Raw genomic sequence first — 18,801 nt, forward strand, 5'->3', positions numbered from 1 at the left:
TGTCAGTTTTATTGCTTAATAATTGGGTGAAATAGTTTCTAATAATTTATTTGATTTTTTAAATTTGTTTTTGAATTTTCTTTTTCATTTTTGATACAGTTAATTTGCCTTTTCTCTTTATTTTTTAAAAGTCAAATAAGCTGATTTTTTTTAAAAAAAAAAGCAGCTCCTATTTTTATTCATCAATGCACTATTTTTTGTAATTTTGTTAATCTCTTCTTTGACTTTTGGAATTTCTATTTTGGTATTTAATTGGGTTTTTTTAATTTGTTATTTTTCTTTCTCTCCCACCACCCTAGCTACATGCTCAATTCATTGATCTGTTTTTCTCCCTCTCTCTGGTATCCTTTTTTGTTTTATGGGTGAGTTCATCCCTTTCACAGTCACAGCTATGATTATCAATTGTGTATTTTCCTTTTTTCTATTCTCTTATACTTTTTCCTCTCTCATGTTCAGTATTTAATGCTTCCTGCTTCTGTTCTGCTGCCTCTGTTCTCTTCCCCTTGATCAGACCTCAAACATATATTCTTCTTTCTTTCTATTTAAAATTGAAGGTTTAATGACTACTTTGGAAATATGTTGAATATGGTTGTGCATATATAGCCTATATCACATTGTATACAGTCTTGGGTGAGGAGGGGAGAGATAGGGAGGGGAAGGGAGAAAAAAAATTGAAACTCAAAATCTTATAAAAGTGAATGTTGAAAACCAGCTTTACATGTAAGTGGAAAAATACTATTAAGGAAAAAATTAAAAAAAGAGAAAGTTTAGACTGAATCACAAAATTCCTCCAAATACAGCACTTACAAAGGCCAATTTGAACACTTTTTAAAAGGTGTTACAGCAGATACTCAAGTAATTCTTTCTTCTTTTGCAAAATTTTGAGTGCAGCTAAAATGATTTGGCGAGTTTAAGCACATGTAGTAAAAATGTAGTCCATTTTAGAAGTAGAGAGCCCTCAGTTTGAGTACACTTTCTGTGTTTACTGAATAGACTGTATTCTCTTTCTGCCTACTTAACTGTTTCAATACCTAGTCCAGGTTCTACTTCCCCTAATTTTCTATGAGGCCAAAGGGAAGTAGGAGCTCTCATCTGGTTTCCTGAGTCCTGGTTTAGTTCTGAGTTTCTGTATATCACATTCCCAACTCAATTACTCTTATTTCTTCTATTACTCGTTATTCTCTGTTCCATCCAGAGATTTGGGTTATTTCATTTATTGTTCAGCTACTTTTATTTTTCAACAAACTTTGAATTCCATCAAAGGGCTGCACTTGAGGACCTAGAGGGCCACATGTGGACTTGAGGCCACAGGTTCCCCACTCCTGATAGACTCTGGGGCATTCATAGGATCACAGATCACTGGATCAGCCATTTAGAGCTGGAATGTCCTTAGAATGAATAAAGGAAGGAAAGAACAAATGAAGGCATGAATCACGCCTTGGAGAAATTGATCGTTCACCTCAGGATATTTAACCTAACATTTACATAGTGCTTACTACGTGCCAGGCACTGTGCTAAGTGCTTTACAATTATTTATCTCATTTGATCCTCACAACAACCCGGTAAGGTAGGTTCTGTTATTATTCCCATTTTATAGAAGATGAAACTGAGGCAGACAGGGGTTAAGTGACTTGCCCAGGATCACATGGAGAATAAGTATCTGAGGCTGGATTTGAACTCAGATCCTCCTGACTCCAGGCCCAACATTTTGTGTGTTGTGCCACCTGAACAGGTCACTGAACCACTCTGGGCTTTAGTTTTTATTATCTGTACAGTGAGGGAATTATGCTAGATGAACTCCGAACTTCCTGCCAACTCTAAGTCTATAGTTTTATTTAATTTACAAAATCATTCTTACATTTCTTTTCCACAGCTTGTGTTCTTTGCTTTAGTTTCCTATTCATAGTAAACTAAAAATCTTTTTTTCCAAATTCTCCACTCTAGTATCACACAGATTTTAACCACTATCTTTGATATGACTAGAAAATGATTTAATTGCCAAAGCTTCAATAGTCAGGAACTGAGAAAGAGAAAATAAATCTCAGGCAACTTGCTACTTTTTCTCTACATTGCAGCAGGTTGTTTTACTCCAGGATATTGGAGAATGTGATATTCTCCTTTCCTAGTCTCACCCACCAAGTCCTTTCCTTTCAGCCGTCTTCCATCAACATCAAACTGACTATAATTTTATTTTTAGATAGCACTTTTTATTTCATTAGTGCGTAAACTCACAGTAAGCTCCCTCTACCGATGCTGGCAGTCACCTGTTTTACAACCTATTAGTCCCAGAGAGCTGCCTAGGCAAGTGAAGTATTAAATGCTGTGTCTAGGGTCACACAGCCAGTATTCCAGAGTTGAAACTCAAATTCATCTTCTTGACTCTGCGGTTTGTCCCTTTACCAACTATGCCACATTTATAAGTTTAACTTGAATAGACATGTATTTAAGGACAGCAAGCCACAGCTCTAACATAAGGAAGATATTAAAAAGCATGACATTCAGAGACCCCATACAAACACAGGAATGTAATTAAATATGAAATACAACAAATATTTATTATTATAGACACTCTGCTGTGAGGGATTGTATAGGGAGTAGAGGTAGGCACTACAGAAAGTAAGGGAAGGAGAGGGACCAGTGCCTGTTCTTAAGAAAATAGAAAGAGAAAAAAAAAACACAAAACTTGCAGAAGAGCATGCAAAGTGCTGTTTGAGTGTTTAAGGAAACATCATTTCCTTTTGGAAGATCAGATTGTTTAGAAGATATACCCATTTCAGCTGGATCTTGAAGGATTCATCAGGTAGAAATAAGAATGTAAAGTCATTCCATCCAGGCAGAGGGTATGAGCAAGCCTTTGCTCACACAGGTGAGCAAGTGCATGGTAACTAATCCTCATCTGTAAAATGGGGCTAATAATAGCACCAACTCCCAGAGTTGTTGTGTAGATACAATAAGATAATCCTCTTTGCAAACCTTAAAGCACTCTATAAATTCTAGCTATCCATTTTATAACATAGAGATAATAACAGCACCTACCTCTCAGGGTGTTTGTGAGGAAAAAATGAGATAATACTTGTAAAATGCTTTGCTAAGCACATAGGAACCAAAAATCTAGTCTTCCATGATTGGTTGACTAGCTAGATCTCTTAAGAAAAAAAGAGGATGTACCTTTCCTATCCACAAAGGATACAATAGGAAGAAAGACAAAAACCCCCTATGATTTAATTTGACCTATTCTACTATCCGTGTGTGGATGAGGACTTCCTGCAGCAGGACAAGGGAAGGACTAGGAGGAAAAGAGATTTATTTTCTCTTTCTTGTGGTAGTGGACCCCAGATGTCAGCCTTTTCATTTAGATAGATATTCCTTGGGCTTTCTTTTGAAGAATACCTTTTGAAAGAAGGTAAACTGGAGGGGACCAAAGAAGCCTATGTTATTTATATAACAGATCTTTATCAAGTCTAATCAAGTGAACAAACATTTATTAAATACTTCCAATATGTCAAGCACTTTGCTTTGTGGTTGGAAGATGTTAGCCTTATCACCTGGTAATTCATGTATACTTGAAGGGGAATATGGAGATCAAGTATTCTATCTTCATAATGGGACCCTCTACCAAGTAGCTGTAGTCTGTACGATTAGCCGGATTAGAAGCAGCTCATCCTTTATCTCCATTAATATTGCCAGGAAGTCCGGGTAACCACCACTTCGGACAAAATGATAGTTGGTGTGTGGGTAGATTCAATGTTGTTCAGTGAGAAAAAGGAAATGCTATTTGTTTTAAGGTTGTCTCTGCCATCTCTGACCACCATCTAGTGCAGAGTCTGCTGCTTTTAATGTAGCACAAACTTTGTCTACTTTTTTTTTAATCTGCCTGAGAGTTCTATAAACTGCAATCCTTCCACTTAAAAAAGATAGGGACCCTGTGCAGAGTCTGCTGCTCCTGAGATCCCAGGCAGTGGAGACCCCACTTTATTGTGTTTATTTTCTTTTTCAGTCTTAGTGAGTGATCTGTAAGCATGAATCCTTCCCCTTAAAAGCTCCGTGCCAGTCACTGAGAGCTCACCCTTGGCACTCTCCCACATATTGTTATAGTTCTGAAGGATTCTCCAAGGAGTTGTGGTTACACCTGGTTGGAGAGGAGCTGATCATGTCAGCTGTATAAAGAACTTTACAAGGGGTTGTGATTTCTTGCCAGTTCCATGCCCGTCTTGACTGTTGTTGCCTGTGGGTATGGGATTGAAAGGGATACCTCTCCCTTTTATAGCCATGGCCTTTGCCTTGCTTTTGTCTTTTTTCATAGAGAACTATCAGAACATCAACATTCTTAGGCAGTTTGTCTTTATTTAATCAAGTAGTTTTAGTGAAGCCTCTTTTTTTTTTTAAACCTCGGTCATATTCTGGACTCTCTGAACCTTCCTTCATTTGGAGTAGAAGCAGTTAGGTAAACCCAAGTGACATCATCATCATCATCACTAGCACTTATATAGTGCCTTTTCTGTGCCAGGGGCTATGTTAAGCATTTTACAAATATTATTTTATTTGATCCTCACTACAACCTGGGTGTAGGTGCCATTATTACCCCCTTTTTACAGTTGAGGAAACCGAAGCAAACAGAGGTTAAATTTTGACCAGAATCACATAACTAGTAAGTGTCTAGGGCTGGATTTGAGCTCACATCACCCTGATTCCAGGCCCATAGCTCCATTCAAGTTTCACCTGTGAAAGTTTTTGATGGAATATGCAACATTCTCTAATCATTGTTCCCCTGCCTCTCTCCTGACAGTAGCAAAGTGGTATTTTTGACCCCATTATTTGTCTTCTAGACGGATCATATTAATTAATCTGACTTTGGATATTGTTTAGTATTGCTTTTATTTACATTATTGTAAGTAATCCACCAGGTGGTGTGGGTGAGCTAGGCAGGTTGGGCTGTCAGTCATTCCTGAGTTTCAGCACCTGTCTGGGCATGCTCAGACTTCAGCAACGTGCTCCTCCTTTGCATGTGTCACTTCTCCAGCTGCTTGGAGGATGGTTTGCCCCTTCCAAGCAGCTTATATCCCCTCCCTTCACAAGAATATGACATTCTTTCAAACCCAAACATCATTCTGCGGGAAGAGGGAAAGGAAAATGCCTTCCTGAGCTCACATTAGGTTCTGGAGTTAGTATTATCATCTGTCTGTGTGTGTTTATGCATATGCATATTTACTTATTTTGCTATTCATTCATTTATTTGTTTGTATCTGAGGTTTTTTTAATTCTTAGCCACACTTACACCGGTTCATTCCTAGGCCTTTCACTTTGCCACAGTGACTCAGCCCCATAGACCACATATTTCATCTCTAAAGCAAGAAAACCTCTCTCCTTTCCCTTTAGGTAAAGTAGCACTAAATAAAATGACACAAGTTAGAAATCCTGCTGGTTAACAGAGTTTTCGTGGTTGTTAATTAAATTCAAATTTTAAAGTAAAGAACAAGTTTGCTTGAACAGGTGGCTACTTTGACTAGATTAGAGAGGGAATAATCAGGGGCAATGAGATCCGTCCTGCTCTCTTGGAGGCTCTTACCATCTCAGGGCTTCAGATCCTTGAAGATGTTCCTCATATTGGTGGCTGCTTGTAGTACAGAATCCATCTCAATCCTCTGGCAGGGCCTCATGGCTTACTTTTCAGTTGTTGTTCCCAATCAACTTCCATAGGACTGGTCCCCACCCCCCCCCATGCCTGGAATTCTCTCCCTCCTCATCTCTGCCTCCTGGCTTCTTTCAAGTCCCAGCTAAAGTCTTACCTTCTCTGAGATGCCTTTCCTGATTAACCTTAATGATAGTTCCTTCTCTTAGTTGATTATTTCCAATTTATCTTGTATATAGCATTTTTTATATATTGCATGTTATCTCTTTCAATAGACTGTGAGCTTCTTGAGAGTCAGGACTTTGCAATTCCATTGTAATTCCATGCACCGTGCCTGATACTTAGCTGTTGTTCAATCTTTGGGAAACTGAGGCAAATAGGGTTAAGTGACTTGCTTAGGGTTACACAACTAGTAAGTGTCTGAGGCCAGATTTGAACTCAGGAAGATGAATCTTCCTGACACCACGCCTAACACCCTAACACGCCTAACAGTGGCACTGTGCCACTTAGCTGCCTTTACTGGTATGTAATAGGTACTTAGTGAATACTTACTGACTGACATTGCCTCCTGCACATCAGTGTTTTGTCTTGGTTATGTCATACCAAAAAGTGATGATGACACAGGTCTCAGCATCATACCATACCATCCATGCATGTGTCTGAAAATCTTACACTTCCCAACATGATTTAGGAACTATGAACCGAACGATTATCATTCTTCCGGAACCCTGTAGATTACAACTATTGAACAAATAAATTTGTGTGGTAACCTTTTTCTCTTTTTCTCTTTTTCCTTGCCTCCCCACACCTAACAGAAGCCTGGAATGGTTCCCCCCCAGCCTGCAGAAGAAAATCAGACTTCCTTATTGCCACCCGGCTGGCAAAGCTACCTGTCTCCTCAGGGCCGCCGATACTATGTCAACACAACCACCAATGGTGAGTACAACTCGAGAAAACATCATGTCCTTACTTCCCAGTGTTCATACATCTTTAATTCTTTATCCTCTTAAGTTTCTGCTGAACAGACTGGTTACCCCTAAAATGCATGCTAGGTGGTAGATTTCTATCTATTTTAATATAAAATAGATTTTTTTTATATCTATTTTATATCTATTTTGAGAACACTTTTAGAGTAAGGGTTGCACTAGGGGGCTGATGTGGGTCCAGATTTGAAGACTGTACAGTGCCAGGTTATGTATGCTTGGTGATGTGATTGTTGTTGTAACCAAGTTGGGGGAAAAACAAATAAATATAATGAAAGTACCTAGGAAGTAATAGAATGAAAGGAATGGGAGGACTGAAATAAAGAGACAGACAGGGTTTTTTGTTTTGTTTTGTTTTTGTGGGAGGGTAAGATTATGGATGTACTCACCAAAGAAGTTTATTCTTAACTTTTGCCCCTATCCAAAGCCTACTGATCCTACAGGGCCGACGTTCAGGCCTCTGCCTTTGTGAAGCTTTCCCTGATGTGCCATGTCCATATGCCTCCTGTAGCCAGCCCCTAACACCTAATTTTCTCCTCTACTCTCATCTCAACTGGTACCAGGCTGCAATATTCATACAATTTATTATCTTTTTTTTTTTGGCTGGGCACTGGGATTAAGTGACTTGCCCAGGGTCACACAGCTAGTAAGTGTTAAGTGTCTGAGGTCGGATTTGAACTCAGATTGTCTTGACTCCAGGGCCGGTGCTCCATCCACTGTGCCATCTAGCTGCCTCCTACCATTTACTATCTAAGGAAAGATCTGAGACCCTAAGGGCAAGGCAGCCCTGTATTTTGTTCCAATACAAGGAGATAGCTAGCAGTGTTCTCTGCCCCTTTCTATAATACTTGATATTTTCCTTGACCTCTTCCAAAGCCTTGCTTTTAGGAGGCTAGAAGATTTCTCTTTGTAAAAAAGAGTTCTGGATTTTCTAAGAATAGGGTAATAAAAGGCCTATGGACTATACAAATAAAAAGTTTCTTGAAAACAAACACATCAACAAGTTATGACAGACCTCTGAGACTTCAAGGAATACTGTATTTTTTCTGCTTCTTGGAATATCCTCTCATTTATTTTTCACTTTAGCAAATCCTACTTGTCTAGTTGTCAGTTTTTTAGACCAGATTGCCCAGGTCTAAGATAAATAGTGTGGAGCTAACAATATTGCTTTTTTTTTCTATTCCTGTGGCTGAGACTTGTCAGGAATAGTTTGCTTTCACCCAGAAAGGAGCCCAAATACCTTCACCATTCTTCTCTAAGTCTCCTTAAACTCTCCTTCATACTGTCACATTATGATAAGCAGAATTTTGTACCTTTTTTGCCAACCTGTTAATTCCTTTCCAATTTTTTGTTCCACATCTCTCATTTCTTTTCCCACTTTTTCTCTCTCTAGCATTCTCATTTCATTTACTAAAACTTTTTACACTCTTGCTTCATCTCTTCCAGATATTCCCATTGAATTTGTGCCCAAGCTGTGTCTTCTTTCAGGCTTTGCTTGTACATACTTTGGGGCCAGTTCTTCAGGGTTTGTGTCTTGAATGTCTCTGTCACTATAATAGCTTGTTATGGTAGAATTCTTTTTAAAATTTGCTCATTCTTTCTGCCTGCTTTGGACTTAATGTTAGGTTGGGCTTTGCACACTTCTGGAGAGAAAGTCTGGGCTGGTACTACTGCCAATTTCTTGGGATATTGAGTGTTGTTTTATTCCAGAATTTCACCACCTACGCACTGAGAATACAAGAGTCAAAAAGCTCTTCCTACCCTTGAGGAGCTCACATTCTAATGGGGGTAGACAACAAGCAAACAAATGTGTACAAACAAATAGATATATACAGGATAAATAATTAACAGAGGGAAATTACTAGAATTAAGAAATATTGGGAAATGCTTCCTGTAGTAAGTGATATTTTAGTTTAGATTTGAAGAAAGCCAGGGAAGCCAGGAGGCAGAGATAAAGATGAAGTACATTCTAGGCATAGGGGACAGCCAGAGAAAATACCTGGAGCCAAGAGATATGGGGTGGCTTGTTTATGTAATAGCCAAGAGACTGGTGCTTCTGGATCAGAGTAAAGTGTCAGAAGATAGGAAAGATGGCAGGATGTGTATGGGGAGAGGGGTAAGTTGTTGGGGACAGAGAATTTTATGTTTTGTCTTGGAAGCGATAGGGACCTACTTCAGTTTATTGTGTAGGGGATGATATGGTTTAATCTGAACTTTAGGAAGTTACTTTTGCCTCTGAACTGGAGTGGGGAGAAACTCATAGCAGCAGACCAACCATAGTTCAGGGTTGAGGTGATGAGAAGCTATCAGGGTAGTAGAGAGAAGGGGGCATATTTGAGTGATGTTGCAAAAGTGAAGTCAACAGTAGCTACTGAGACAAGGATATGAAAGGCTTTCAAAGCTAAGCATTGGAAGTTATATTCAATCCCAGAGTAAATAAGAAGCCATTGGAGTTGATTAAGTAAGAGAGTCACGTGGTAAAATCCATACCAGCATATAGGATAGACTGGAGTGGAAAGAGACTTGAAAGTAGGGAAACCAGTTAGGAGGCTGTTTAAAAAAAAAAAAGTAATGAGAACCTGAACTATTGTGGCAATTGTGTGAGTAGAGAATTTCCGGGGTTGAATGCAAGAGATGTGGAGGTAGAAATGGCAATGTTTGGCAACTGATTTGGTACGAGGAGTGAGAATGAGAAGTCCAAGATGGTCATTAGACAGTTTGGAAGAGGAGAGGGTGTAGGGCACACACTTTTATTGAAGTCACACAGTAGTACTAGATACTAGAGCTGAGATTTAAACAGATGAGGGAATTTGTCCAGCAAAGTTATCTAAGCTTTCAAAATTTATGGAATGAATGATTGAACATATTGCATGCTAGAAACATTAAAATAATCAGAAAAATCATGGTAGTTCATTGAAATAAAAGCATAGAGTATTGCACTTTCACCTAAAAGAAGGAAAGCATAATAAGACCATAGTAAGCTCTTATGGCAAGAGGCCATAAGAGTGAATTATTTTGGGTGGTGGGTGAATTATTTTAATTTTGTTTTTACAAATGTAGCCCTACAGAAGCATTTTATTTTTTGGGCCCATATGCCAGACAGTTGGTGTTTTTACTTGATTTCTTGTTTTAATTTTTCTTTAAACTAGGTGATTCTCATTTAGCCTATTTTATTACACAAGGAATTAATGTGAGTTTCAGGGTAATTTTTTCCAGTAAAACACTTTTAACAGCTTTTCAGGAGCTTTTATTTGTTACTAAATAATTGGATACACCCCAAACTCTCACAAAGAAGTATAGCGCTAGCAATTCTGAGTTAATAAAAGCTGGCCTGAGAGACTTCCACACCTTAGGTATTAATCTATTTTCTTCTGGTCCATCTGTGTTCAACAAACGTGAGAGCTTCACAAATGTTTTTATTCAGCACATTCTCTTACTTTAATAGGCTTTCTATTTTATGCTCATACCCATTTCTTATTTTAGTATCCTGAAAAAAAAGGATTGTGGTAATTGGGGTGTTGGACTGAATGTACACAAGACATTTGCTTATGTGTATCTGGCTTTGTTGTTGCATTTTTCTCTGGACACATCAATATTTTCTTAGCTGTAATGTTTTTTGTCTGAAGGGGTAGGTGGACCCTTGTCCCGATCTCCTCTGTAAAGTCTCAGAGGCTTTTTTTTTTTAGTAGGAACTAACAATAATGACATATGTTTCAAAGGAGGCATGTAAGATGATCTTGAACCTTGAATGTTGGAAAGAAGCTTGAGAGATCATTTCATCCAGCCTCATTTAGCATAGAAGGCAACTGGGACTTAAGAGTGTTGAACTGTTTTTCAGTTGTGTCCAGCTCTACATGACTCCATTTGGGGTTTTCTCAGCAAAAATACTAAAGTGGTTTGCCATTTCCTTCTCCAGCTCATTTTACAGATGAGGAAACTGAGGCAACAGGGTAAAGTGACTTGCTCAGGGTCACACAGCTGTTAAGTGTCTGAGGCTAAATTTGAACTCAGGAGGATGAGTGTTCCTGACTAGGTCTGGCACTCTATCCACTGCACCACTTAGCTGGCCAAAACTTAAAGAGCTGAATTGAACTAGTCATGTTTATGCTGGAGGTAGAGTTAGAGCCCAAGCGTCTGGAATTCTGTTCTAATACAATTTCTACCATATTGTGCTGCCCCTCAAATGAAGTTGTCAGGAGTGAGAAAAGTATTTTGACTATTACAGCTGTGTGTGTGTGTGTGTGTGTGTGTGTGTGTGTGTGTGTTTCTATCACAATTTTAATGGTTGTCCCTGTTAAAGGAATGAAAAGTTCTAAAGAATATTCTTGTCATTTGCTTATTTGGAGATGGTATATTATTAACAAAAGAAGTATATTGTGTAACTAGAAATCATAGAATCACAAGATCATAGATTTATTGTTGGAAGAGACATTAGAAGCCATTTGGTCAAACCTCCTTGTTTTATAGATTAGGAAACAGGTCATTTGAAGTTGAGTCATCTGTCCGAGGTCACACATATAGTAAATCAGTGATCTTACTGATTTGAGCTCCCCATAATGCATTATAATAACAGTAGTTTACATTTATATAACATAATTGCAAAGTGCTTTCACATATGTCATCCCATTTAATCCTCCCAACAACTCTATGTGGATGCATGACAAGTATTATTATCCTTCTTTTATAGGTAAGAAAATTAGAGAAGTAAATTAGGACAAGGTAAGGTACCTTTCAGAAAGTTACAAAACTGGTAAATGATGGAACTAGATCATAGACCCAGGTGTTCTGACTCAGAGTTTGGTGTATTGTAGAGCTAAAGTTTCAGTGTATCTCATTTGGATTTAGAGTATGAAGACCTGGTAAACTATATGGCTTTGCCACTTAGAGCAAGCTTTGTGAGCTTGAGTAAAGCACTAAACTTCTCTGAAACTGTGTCCTCATACAGCTCAAAGTCTTTTTTTCAAATTTGGGGTTTTTGGTGGGTTTTAAGTTTCAAACTGTTTCCCTCCCTGCCTTCCCACCCCGCACAAGAGAAGGCCACCATTTAACACAAATATGTATGCATATATGTATGTAAAACCATACTATACATACTTCTGTTTATCATTTCTTTCCCTGAAGGTGGATAACATCTTCCTTCTAAGGTCCTTTGTAGTTGATTTGCATATTTACAATACTCAGAATAACTTAGCTCTTCACAGTTTTTCTTCAAACAATATTGCTATTATTGTATACAACATTGTCTTGGTTCTGCTCATTTCACTCTTAATTCCTTTGATATTCTTTTATTCTTCCAAATGAATTTTGTTACTCAATAAAATACTTCTTTGGTAATTCAATTTGGATAGCATTGAATAAGTAGATTAGCTTATGTAGAATTGTCATTTTTATTATATTGGCTCTGCCCACCCATGAACAATTAATATTTCTCCAATTATTTAGATCCAACTTTTTTGTATAAAAAGTGTTCTATAATTATGTTCATATAATTCTGGGGTTTCTCTTGGCAGGTATATTCTCAGGTAACTTATGATGTCTGCAGTTATTTTAAATAGGATATCTCTTACTATCTCTTTTTGCAGGGTTTTGTTGGTGATATATTAAAATGCTGATGATTTATGTGGGTTAATTTTATATCCTGCTTCTTTGATAAAATTATTAATAGTTTCAACCAACTTTTTAGTGGGATTGCTAGGATTTTCCAAGTATGTCACCATATTGTCTGCAAAAAAATATAGTATTATTACCTCATTGCCCATTCTGATTCTTTCAATTTCTTCTTCTTATTGCTACTATTGGCATTTCTAATACAATATTGAATAATATTGGTGATAATGAGCATCCTTGTTTCACTCCTGATCTTATTGGGAAGGTTTCTAACTTATTCCCATTACAAATAATGCTTGCTGATGGCTTGAAGATTGAACCTGGTTCACATAAGCCCTGGGTTTGGCATTCTGGATCACAAATTACATAAGGAAGAATTTCCTGATAATTAGGGTTGTTCATATATAATGTGTATACATGCCTTACCTTTTGAGACAAGTTTCCCTGTCACTAAATTTGTTCAGCGACTACGTGATAAAATGTAAATATAGAGGAGAATCCTGTATAAAATGAGAGGTTAGCCTGGATGACCTCTGAAATCTCTTGGTAAATCAAACATTATATCATTATTTGGGAACTATTGTGGCATAGTGGAAAGTACAGTGGCCTTGTAGTTCAGTCCCAAACCAGGACTTAGTAGCCCTGTGACCATGAACATGTTGTTTCCATATCACCGGACAGTTCCAGATGCAGTCTTACTATGTTCCCAGGATTCAGCCCTCTCTGGCCAATCTCCCATGACATATACAAATGCATTAACGGCTGTTTAACAGATTGATTTTTTAAAAAATGTATTTGTCCTGACTCCTTAACTAAGGTTTAAGTGCCTATAAAGACCTTATGCTTTTAATTCTTTGTATCCACAGCAACTGCCATAGCATGCCTACAATATGAGCCCAATAAATGCTTGCTGTTGCTACTATAACAACATACTAACCCTCAGAAATGGTTTTTCCTCTAAAGTAACATGCCTAATATATTCCAATTATGATTAAGTTTATTTCATAATCACATTGGATTCTAAAGTTTAAAAAGTGCATTCCTCAAGCATCTCTTATATGTGAAATGAAGATAATAATTCTTGTAATGGCTCATTACATAGTTTTAAGGACAATGCTTTACCCTTCACCCAAATGTCCATTTTATTAGCAACTTAGTATACAGAATATGTTTCTAAACCTAAAACTTAAAAAACAAGAAGGCTGAGGTTTTCCAGAGCTGTTGTGTATATGCTTTTGGAACTGAACTGTACTGTATAAATATTGGTAACAATATTGTTAATATTCATTGTCGTTGTTCAGTCGTGTCTGACTCTTTGTGACCCCATTTAGAGTTTTCTTGGCAAAAATGCTGGAGTGGTTTGCCATTTCCTTCTCCAACTCATTTTACAGTTGAGCAAACAGGGATAAGTGACTTGCCCAGGGTCACTCATCTAGTAAGTGTCTGAAGCCAGATTTGAACTCAGGAAGATGTATTCCTGACTCCAGGCCCAGCACTCCCTCCACTGTGCTACCTAGCTCCCCCTAATATTTATTAGTAAAGATAAATTATTATAAATATATGAATAATAAGGCTTTTTTGGGGGGTCTTGACCTATAATTACATTATAGAAGAATCTCTTCTGATTCACATCTATAACTTACTTTCTGCAATTATAGTTTTAAAGAGTTGCCTGATGTTTCTTTCCCATGGTCCCATATAGGATATACAGGAGACAGAACTTGAACCCATTCATTACTTCTCTCTCCACTTCCACAATTGTGTATAAGTATAGTCTCATGCTTATAGCTTCACTACATTCTGTGTGTGTGTGTGTGTGTGTGTGTGTCTTACTCTGTGTGTCTCTGTGTCCACCTCTTCTCATTTTAGTTTGAGATGGAATCTAGGAAGCAGTCTGAACAGTCTTAAACATTAAGAGAGTATGTGAATAAGCCACTTTATTGACCTCCTTTCTCATAAAGTGATTAGACTCAATCAAGTAGTTGATCTGTGAGCACCATACAGCAGATAATTCATTTTAGTTTGTATGCCTTGGAAATAACCTAAAAGACTAGATAGTCTTAACACCCTCTTTTAACTAAAGAAGAAAGAGGAGAAGTGACTTAGGAGTAGGACCTATGTCTTCTGATACCCAATCTAGTTTTTTTTTTTCTTCATGTCATTATGCTCATGGGCAAGAAATAGCAAATTGTGACACAGATACACTGTAGACACTGACTTAGAATACAAGATAATAGTAGGATTCCTGGGTATGAATTGTCTTGGCCTTTTGAACATTTCTTACTGCTGTAACTAGCCTGTTAGCAGTGACTGGGGATGATTTAATCAATTGCTCAGCAAGTAGTCATGTAAGACTACTATGTACTGGGCATTGCATTTGGCACTGAACAAAGACAAAAATTACATGGTCTCTGCCCTCAAGGACTTGCATTCTATCAGCGAAACAACACATATATATATAAACACTAAACATATAAAAAATAATTTGGGGGAACACTAACAGTGAGAGGAATCAGGAAACTCCTCATGTTAATTATAATGCTTGTGATGAGCTTTCATGGAAACTAGTTTCTATGAGGTAGAGGTTAGAAAGGAGTGCATTCTGTTTGTTGGGGGCAGCCTGTACAATGGCATGAAGTTGGGAGAAGTAGTTAGAACAGAAAGTGAGATGGAATAGAGGCTTACATGCATAAATCAACCCACAAATTCCTTTACCATCATCAAGAAAAAGTAGGTGGATTACTGTGCTCCTTTCCCCTTCACTTTCTGTGCACCCCCCTCAGGCTACTCTTCTGCAACTTCTTTGCTCATCCATAGCACCCCTTGGTGTTCATTTTCACCTGATTTCTGCCATATGAAAGTGTTAGAGGAGAAAGACAACGTGATCAGACCTCCCACCTCCTCAAGACAGCTCTGTATATAGAGAACAGTAAGATCATCTTTATAAATAGTATTCAAGATTTTTCCTATATCTGTTTTTTTATGCTAAGCTTTGCAGCTATCTTCCTTAGCTAAAGACGAAAAGTTTCAATTCCTGTTCTATTTCTTCTTGCTTTCATAGAACGAACTCCATTTAACTCATCTCTTCTATACCCTTATCTGTCAGGCACACTGCAGTGTTCTTCATCTTGAACAGTTTGGGGGGCAGAGATTCTGATAACAAGTTTTTCTATAACCTTGTCTTTCTGTAACCTTTTCTGTAACTGTAGCCTTTCTGTAACTCTCAGGGACTTTGGGGTAGGGCCACCCAGGAAAGGAGCAGCTAATATTAATCTTCATTATAATCCTTTATTACAATAATATGCCACATACACCAATCCAAGCAAAATGCTACCATTTTTATTTTGTCATTGTTGTTACAAGGAATGGTCTTAGTAATTAAGATATAACCTCCCTCCTCCACCAGATAAATATGATACTATTCAAGAGTAAGGTACTCTGTCCCCCATTATTGCAAACATATGCACCAAATCATCTAGCAGCAGCAATTTGAATGTCCCACAGATATCCAGACCTTCAGTTTACCGTAGATATGGGCTGAAATGGAAAGAACTTGGTGGTGTTATTGAAAGAGTTGCATTTGAAGTTAAGAAGACCAGCTCTGATACTTAATACCTGTGTGGCTTTTAACAAATCATTTCTTCTCTTTGGGCCTCAGTTTCCTAATCTACAGAAGGAGGGGAAAATTATGTGATCTCTAAGGTCCTTTCTAACTCAAAATCTTGTGATCAAAGGGAAGAAAAATCTTTAGCGTTCCTTCAAATAGACAATACTGGCTCTAAGAACATCAGACACTTGAATCAATGAATCATAAAATGTCAAGCTGGAAAGTACCCTAGAGATTCAAGTCCGATGGCTGTTTTTTACAGCCAAGAAACAGGTCCTGAAAAGTGAAGTTATTTGCCCAAAGTCAGACAGTTTATTGGCAAAATCAGGACTAGGATGAAGGTCATATGATTCTCTTTCCACTGCTTCATGCTTCATGATTTGCTGGAAGATATTTAGTAACCACATGCTTCTGATCCTCTGATATTTTCTTCTCCCCATCCCAAATGCCCCCAAATGCTGCTATTTTCATATTTCCTGCTTGTCCTTTGAGATCCAGAATAGCTTTCTTGCCCAGAATTTCTTCCCAGCCTTGTAAGAAAATGATGTTTTGATAGAGATGTTTGATGTGTGCTCAAAGAGCAACACGATGCCTTTGTTTCTGAATCTGGTTGACGGGTGCACTGGCTGTCCTTAGGAATTCATCAGTCTGGGCTATTCTTTTGTTACAGTGCTGTGGTGAAATTAGGACTTATTTCTGTAGTCTAAAATAGCTTAGGTCCTTTCATTTCTACAGCCTTGTGAAAATCAACACTCACAATAATTTAAAGCATTATTTATAAATGGAAAGTTCCACCTTCTACTGGAAAGAATTATATGGCCAGATTAGGGATGCAGAGTGATAGCAATTAATAAGCACCTTAAGCTTTTCAGAAAGGTGACACTGAATACAAAATACCCACCCCACACCAACGCAAGCCTTTTTTTCCCTTCTTTTAGAGAGTGCAGCTATACAATCTATTGTGAGAGAAAACAAACCCTACTACTTCCCTGTGATAGGATCATAGATTTAGAGATGGAAGGGACCTTTGAAGGCATGTAGTCACCTCACTGATTGTACAATTGAGGAAAACAAGGCCCAGGAAAGTTAAGTAACTTGCCAAAGGTCACACCGGTTGCAAATTAGCAGACAAAAGGATTTTATTAATTTAGCTCCTCTGACTCTAAATCAGCATTCTTTCCACTCTTCTGCACTGTCTCCCTTCATATAAAGATTTAGTGTTCCTAATTGTTACTGAATGAGAAAGCCTTTCTTGGTGCCCTCTATTGTTAATGCTTCCCCCAAATTACTTTGTATTTATTTTGCATAAATTTTGTATTTACTTGTATGTTATTTCACCCAATATAATTTATATTTTATAACTTAATAATATATAATTTATAATTTAATAATATAATATAAATGGACAGAAACCCAATTTCACCCCATATAATTTAAGGACAGAAAGTTTCCTTTTTTGTCTTTGACTCCCCAATGCCTAGCACAGCATTATTCTTAATAAATACTTATTGAATGCCTAACTGTTAGTGCTGTATGAAAATGGATTAGGCTTCTTTATAATTCCCCCATCCCTATAAGTCTTCAAGCAAAGGCATGGATAATTGATCACTTGCTGGGGACCTCTAAGGTTCTTTCAAGCAACAAGAGTCTAGGATTTTAAAATAAATGGAAAGAATGTGGAACCACGGGGCAGCTAGGTGGCACAGTGGATAGAGCACCATCCCTGGAGTCAGGAGTACCTGAGTTCAAATTTGGCCTCAGACATTTACTAGCTGAGTGACTCTGGGCAAGTCACTTCACCCCAATTGCCTCACCCCCCCCCAAAAAAAATGGAACGAGGAAGTTCTTGTTGTGTCATCAACTAGCTGTGTGACTTTGAACAAATTCACTTGGTTTCTTTGGGCTTCACAGAATCTCAGACTTGGAAGGAATCTCAGAAGCCCCTCCCATACCTGAAAAAAAAATTCCCTTGATATCACTGGCAAATAATCACCCAGCCTCTGCTGAAAGATTTTCAGTTAGAAGAAATCCATTATCTCCTAAGCAAATCTATTCCACTCTTAGACAGCTCTTAATTGGGAAGTTTTTCCTTCTATCAAGCCCACCTCTTTGCACCTTCCATCCATCCTTGTTCCCAGTTCTGCCTGGTGGGCCCAAAGACAAGTCCAGTCCTTTTTCTACATTCAAGTTGTTTCCAATTATTTAAAGCACTATCGGTTTCTGTCAGAAATAAAACTTTATAACCCAGATCTTCCCTAACTTCCAGGACAGCTCTTTCTATCCATTATGCTACACTGATTCTTCTTGTTTAATTTTAACTTATCAACGTTGGCCTTTCATTGTAGTTTGTGCATTGGCCATCCCCCATGCTTGACATTCAAATCCTTGTCTTCTCTACCTCATAGAGTCCCTCTTTCCTTGAGATGCAGCTCAAGTGTCATCTTTTGCGTAAAGTCTTTCCTGATTTTCCCCAGCTGCCAGCACCCTTCCTTTCAATTTACATTGTATTTAACTATTTTGTATTTATTTGTTCTGGTTATATTTATTCTGTGCATATTTGCATACTTGTCTCCTGCAGAATGCAAGTCCCTTGTGTATAAATATTGTTTCCTTTTTAAAAATTGCATCCCCAGAACCTACTATAATGCTTGACACATTAGTAGATACTTAAGAAATGCTTGTTGATTTGTTATTGATTGATTTGAATCCTGACCCTATTTATCCCTCCCACCTCCGCATCATCTGCAATTTTGACAGCCACACCTTCTGTGTTTACATCATTAAGGCATTGATAAACATGCTGAACAGTTAAGGAACAAAGATAGGCTACTAGACCGCTTGATCAGAGAACTTGCTCCAAGCTGATTTGGACCAAATATATCGTGTTTGTTTGTTTGTTTGTTTTTCTCTTTGTGTTGTCTCCACAATTGTAACGTAAGCTACTTGGAAAATAAGGAGGATTTTACTTCCGGCTT

At 37.8% G+C, this 18,801-nt stretch overlaps 1 protein-coding gene across 3 annotated transcripts in view; it reads left to right on the forward strand.

Annotated features, from left to right (window-relative positions):
• Positions 1-18,801, forward strand: part of GAS7 (growth arrest specific 7) — a 280,930-nt gene that overhangs the window by 156,262 nt on the left and 105,867 nt on the right. For all 3 annotated transcript variants that reach the window (XM_020965897.2, XM_020965899.2, XM_020965898.2), the window contains exon 2: positions 6,445-6,565. In XM_020965897.2, the coding sequence (XP_020821556.1) occupies positions 6,445-6,565 (121 nt within the window). The remainder of the gene's footprint in view (positions 1-6,444; positions 6,566-18,801) is intronic.

Source organism: Phascolarctos cinereus, unplaced genomic scaffold (genome assembly GCF_003287225.1).
Source record: "Phascolarctos cinereus isolate Bilbo 61053 unplaced genomic scaffold, phaCin_HiC Scaffold_5;HRSCAF=322, whole genome shotgun sequence".
In the NCBI taxonomy this organism is placed as follows: domain Eukaryota; kingdom Metazoa; phylum Chordata; class Mammalia; order Diprotodontia; family Phascolarctidae; genus Phascolarctos; species Phascolarctos cinereus.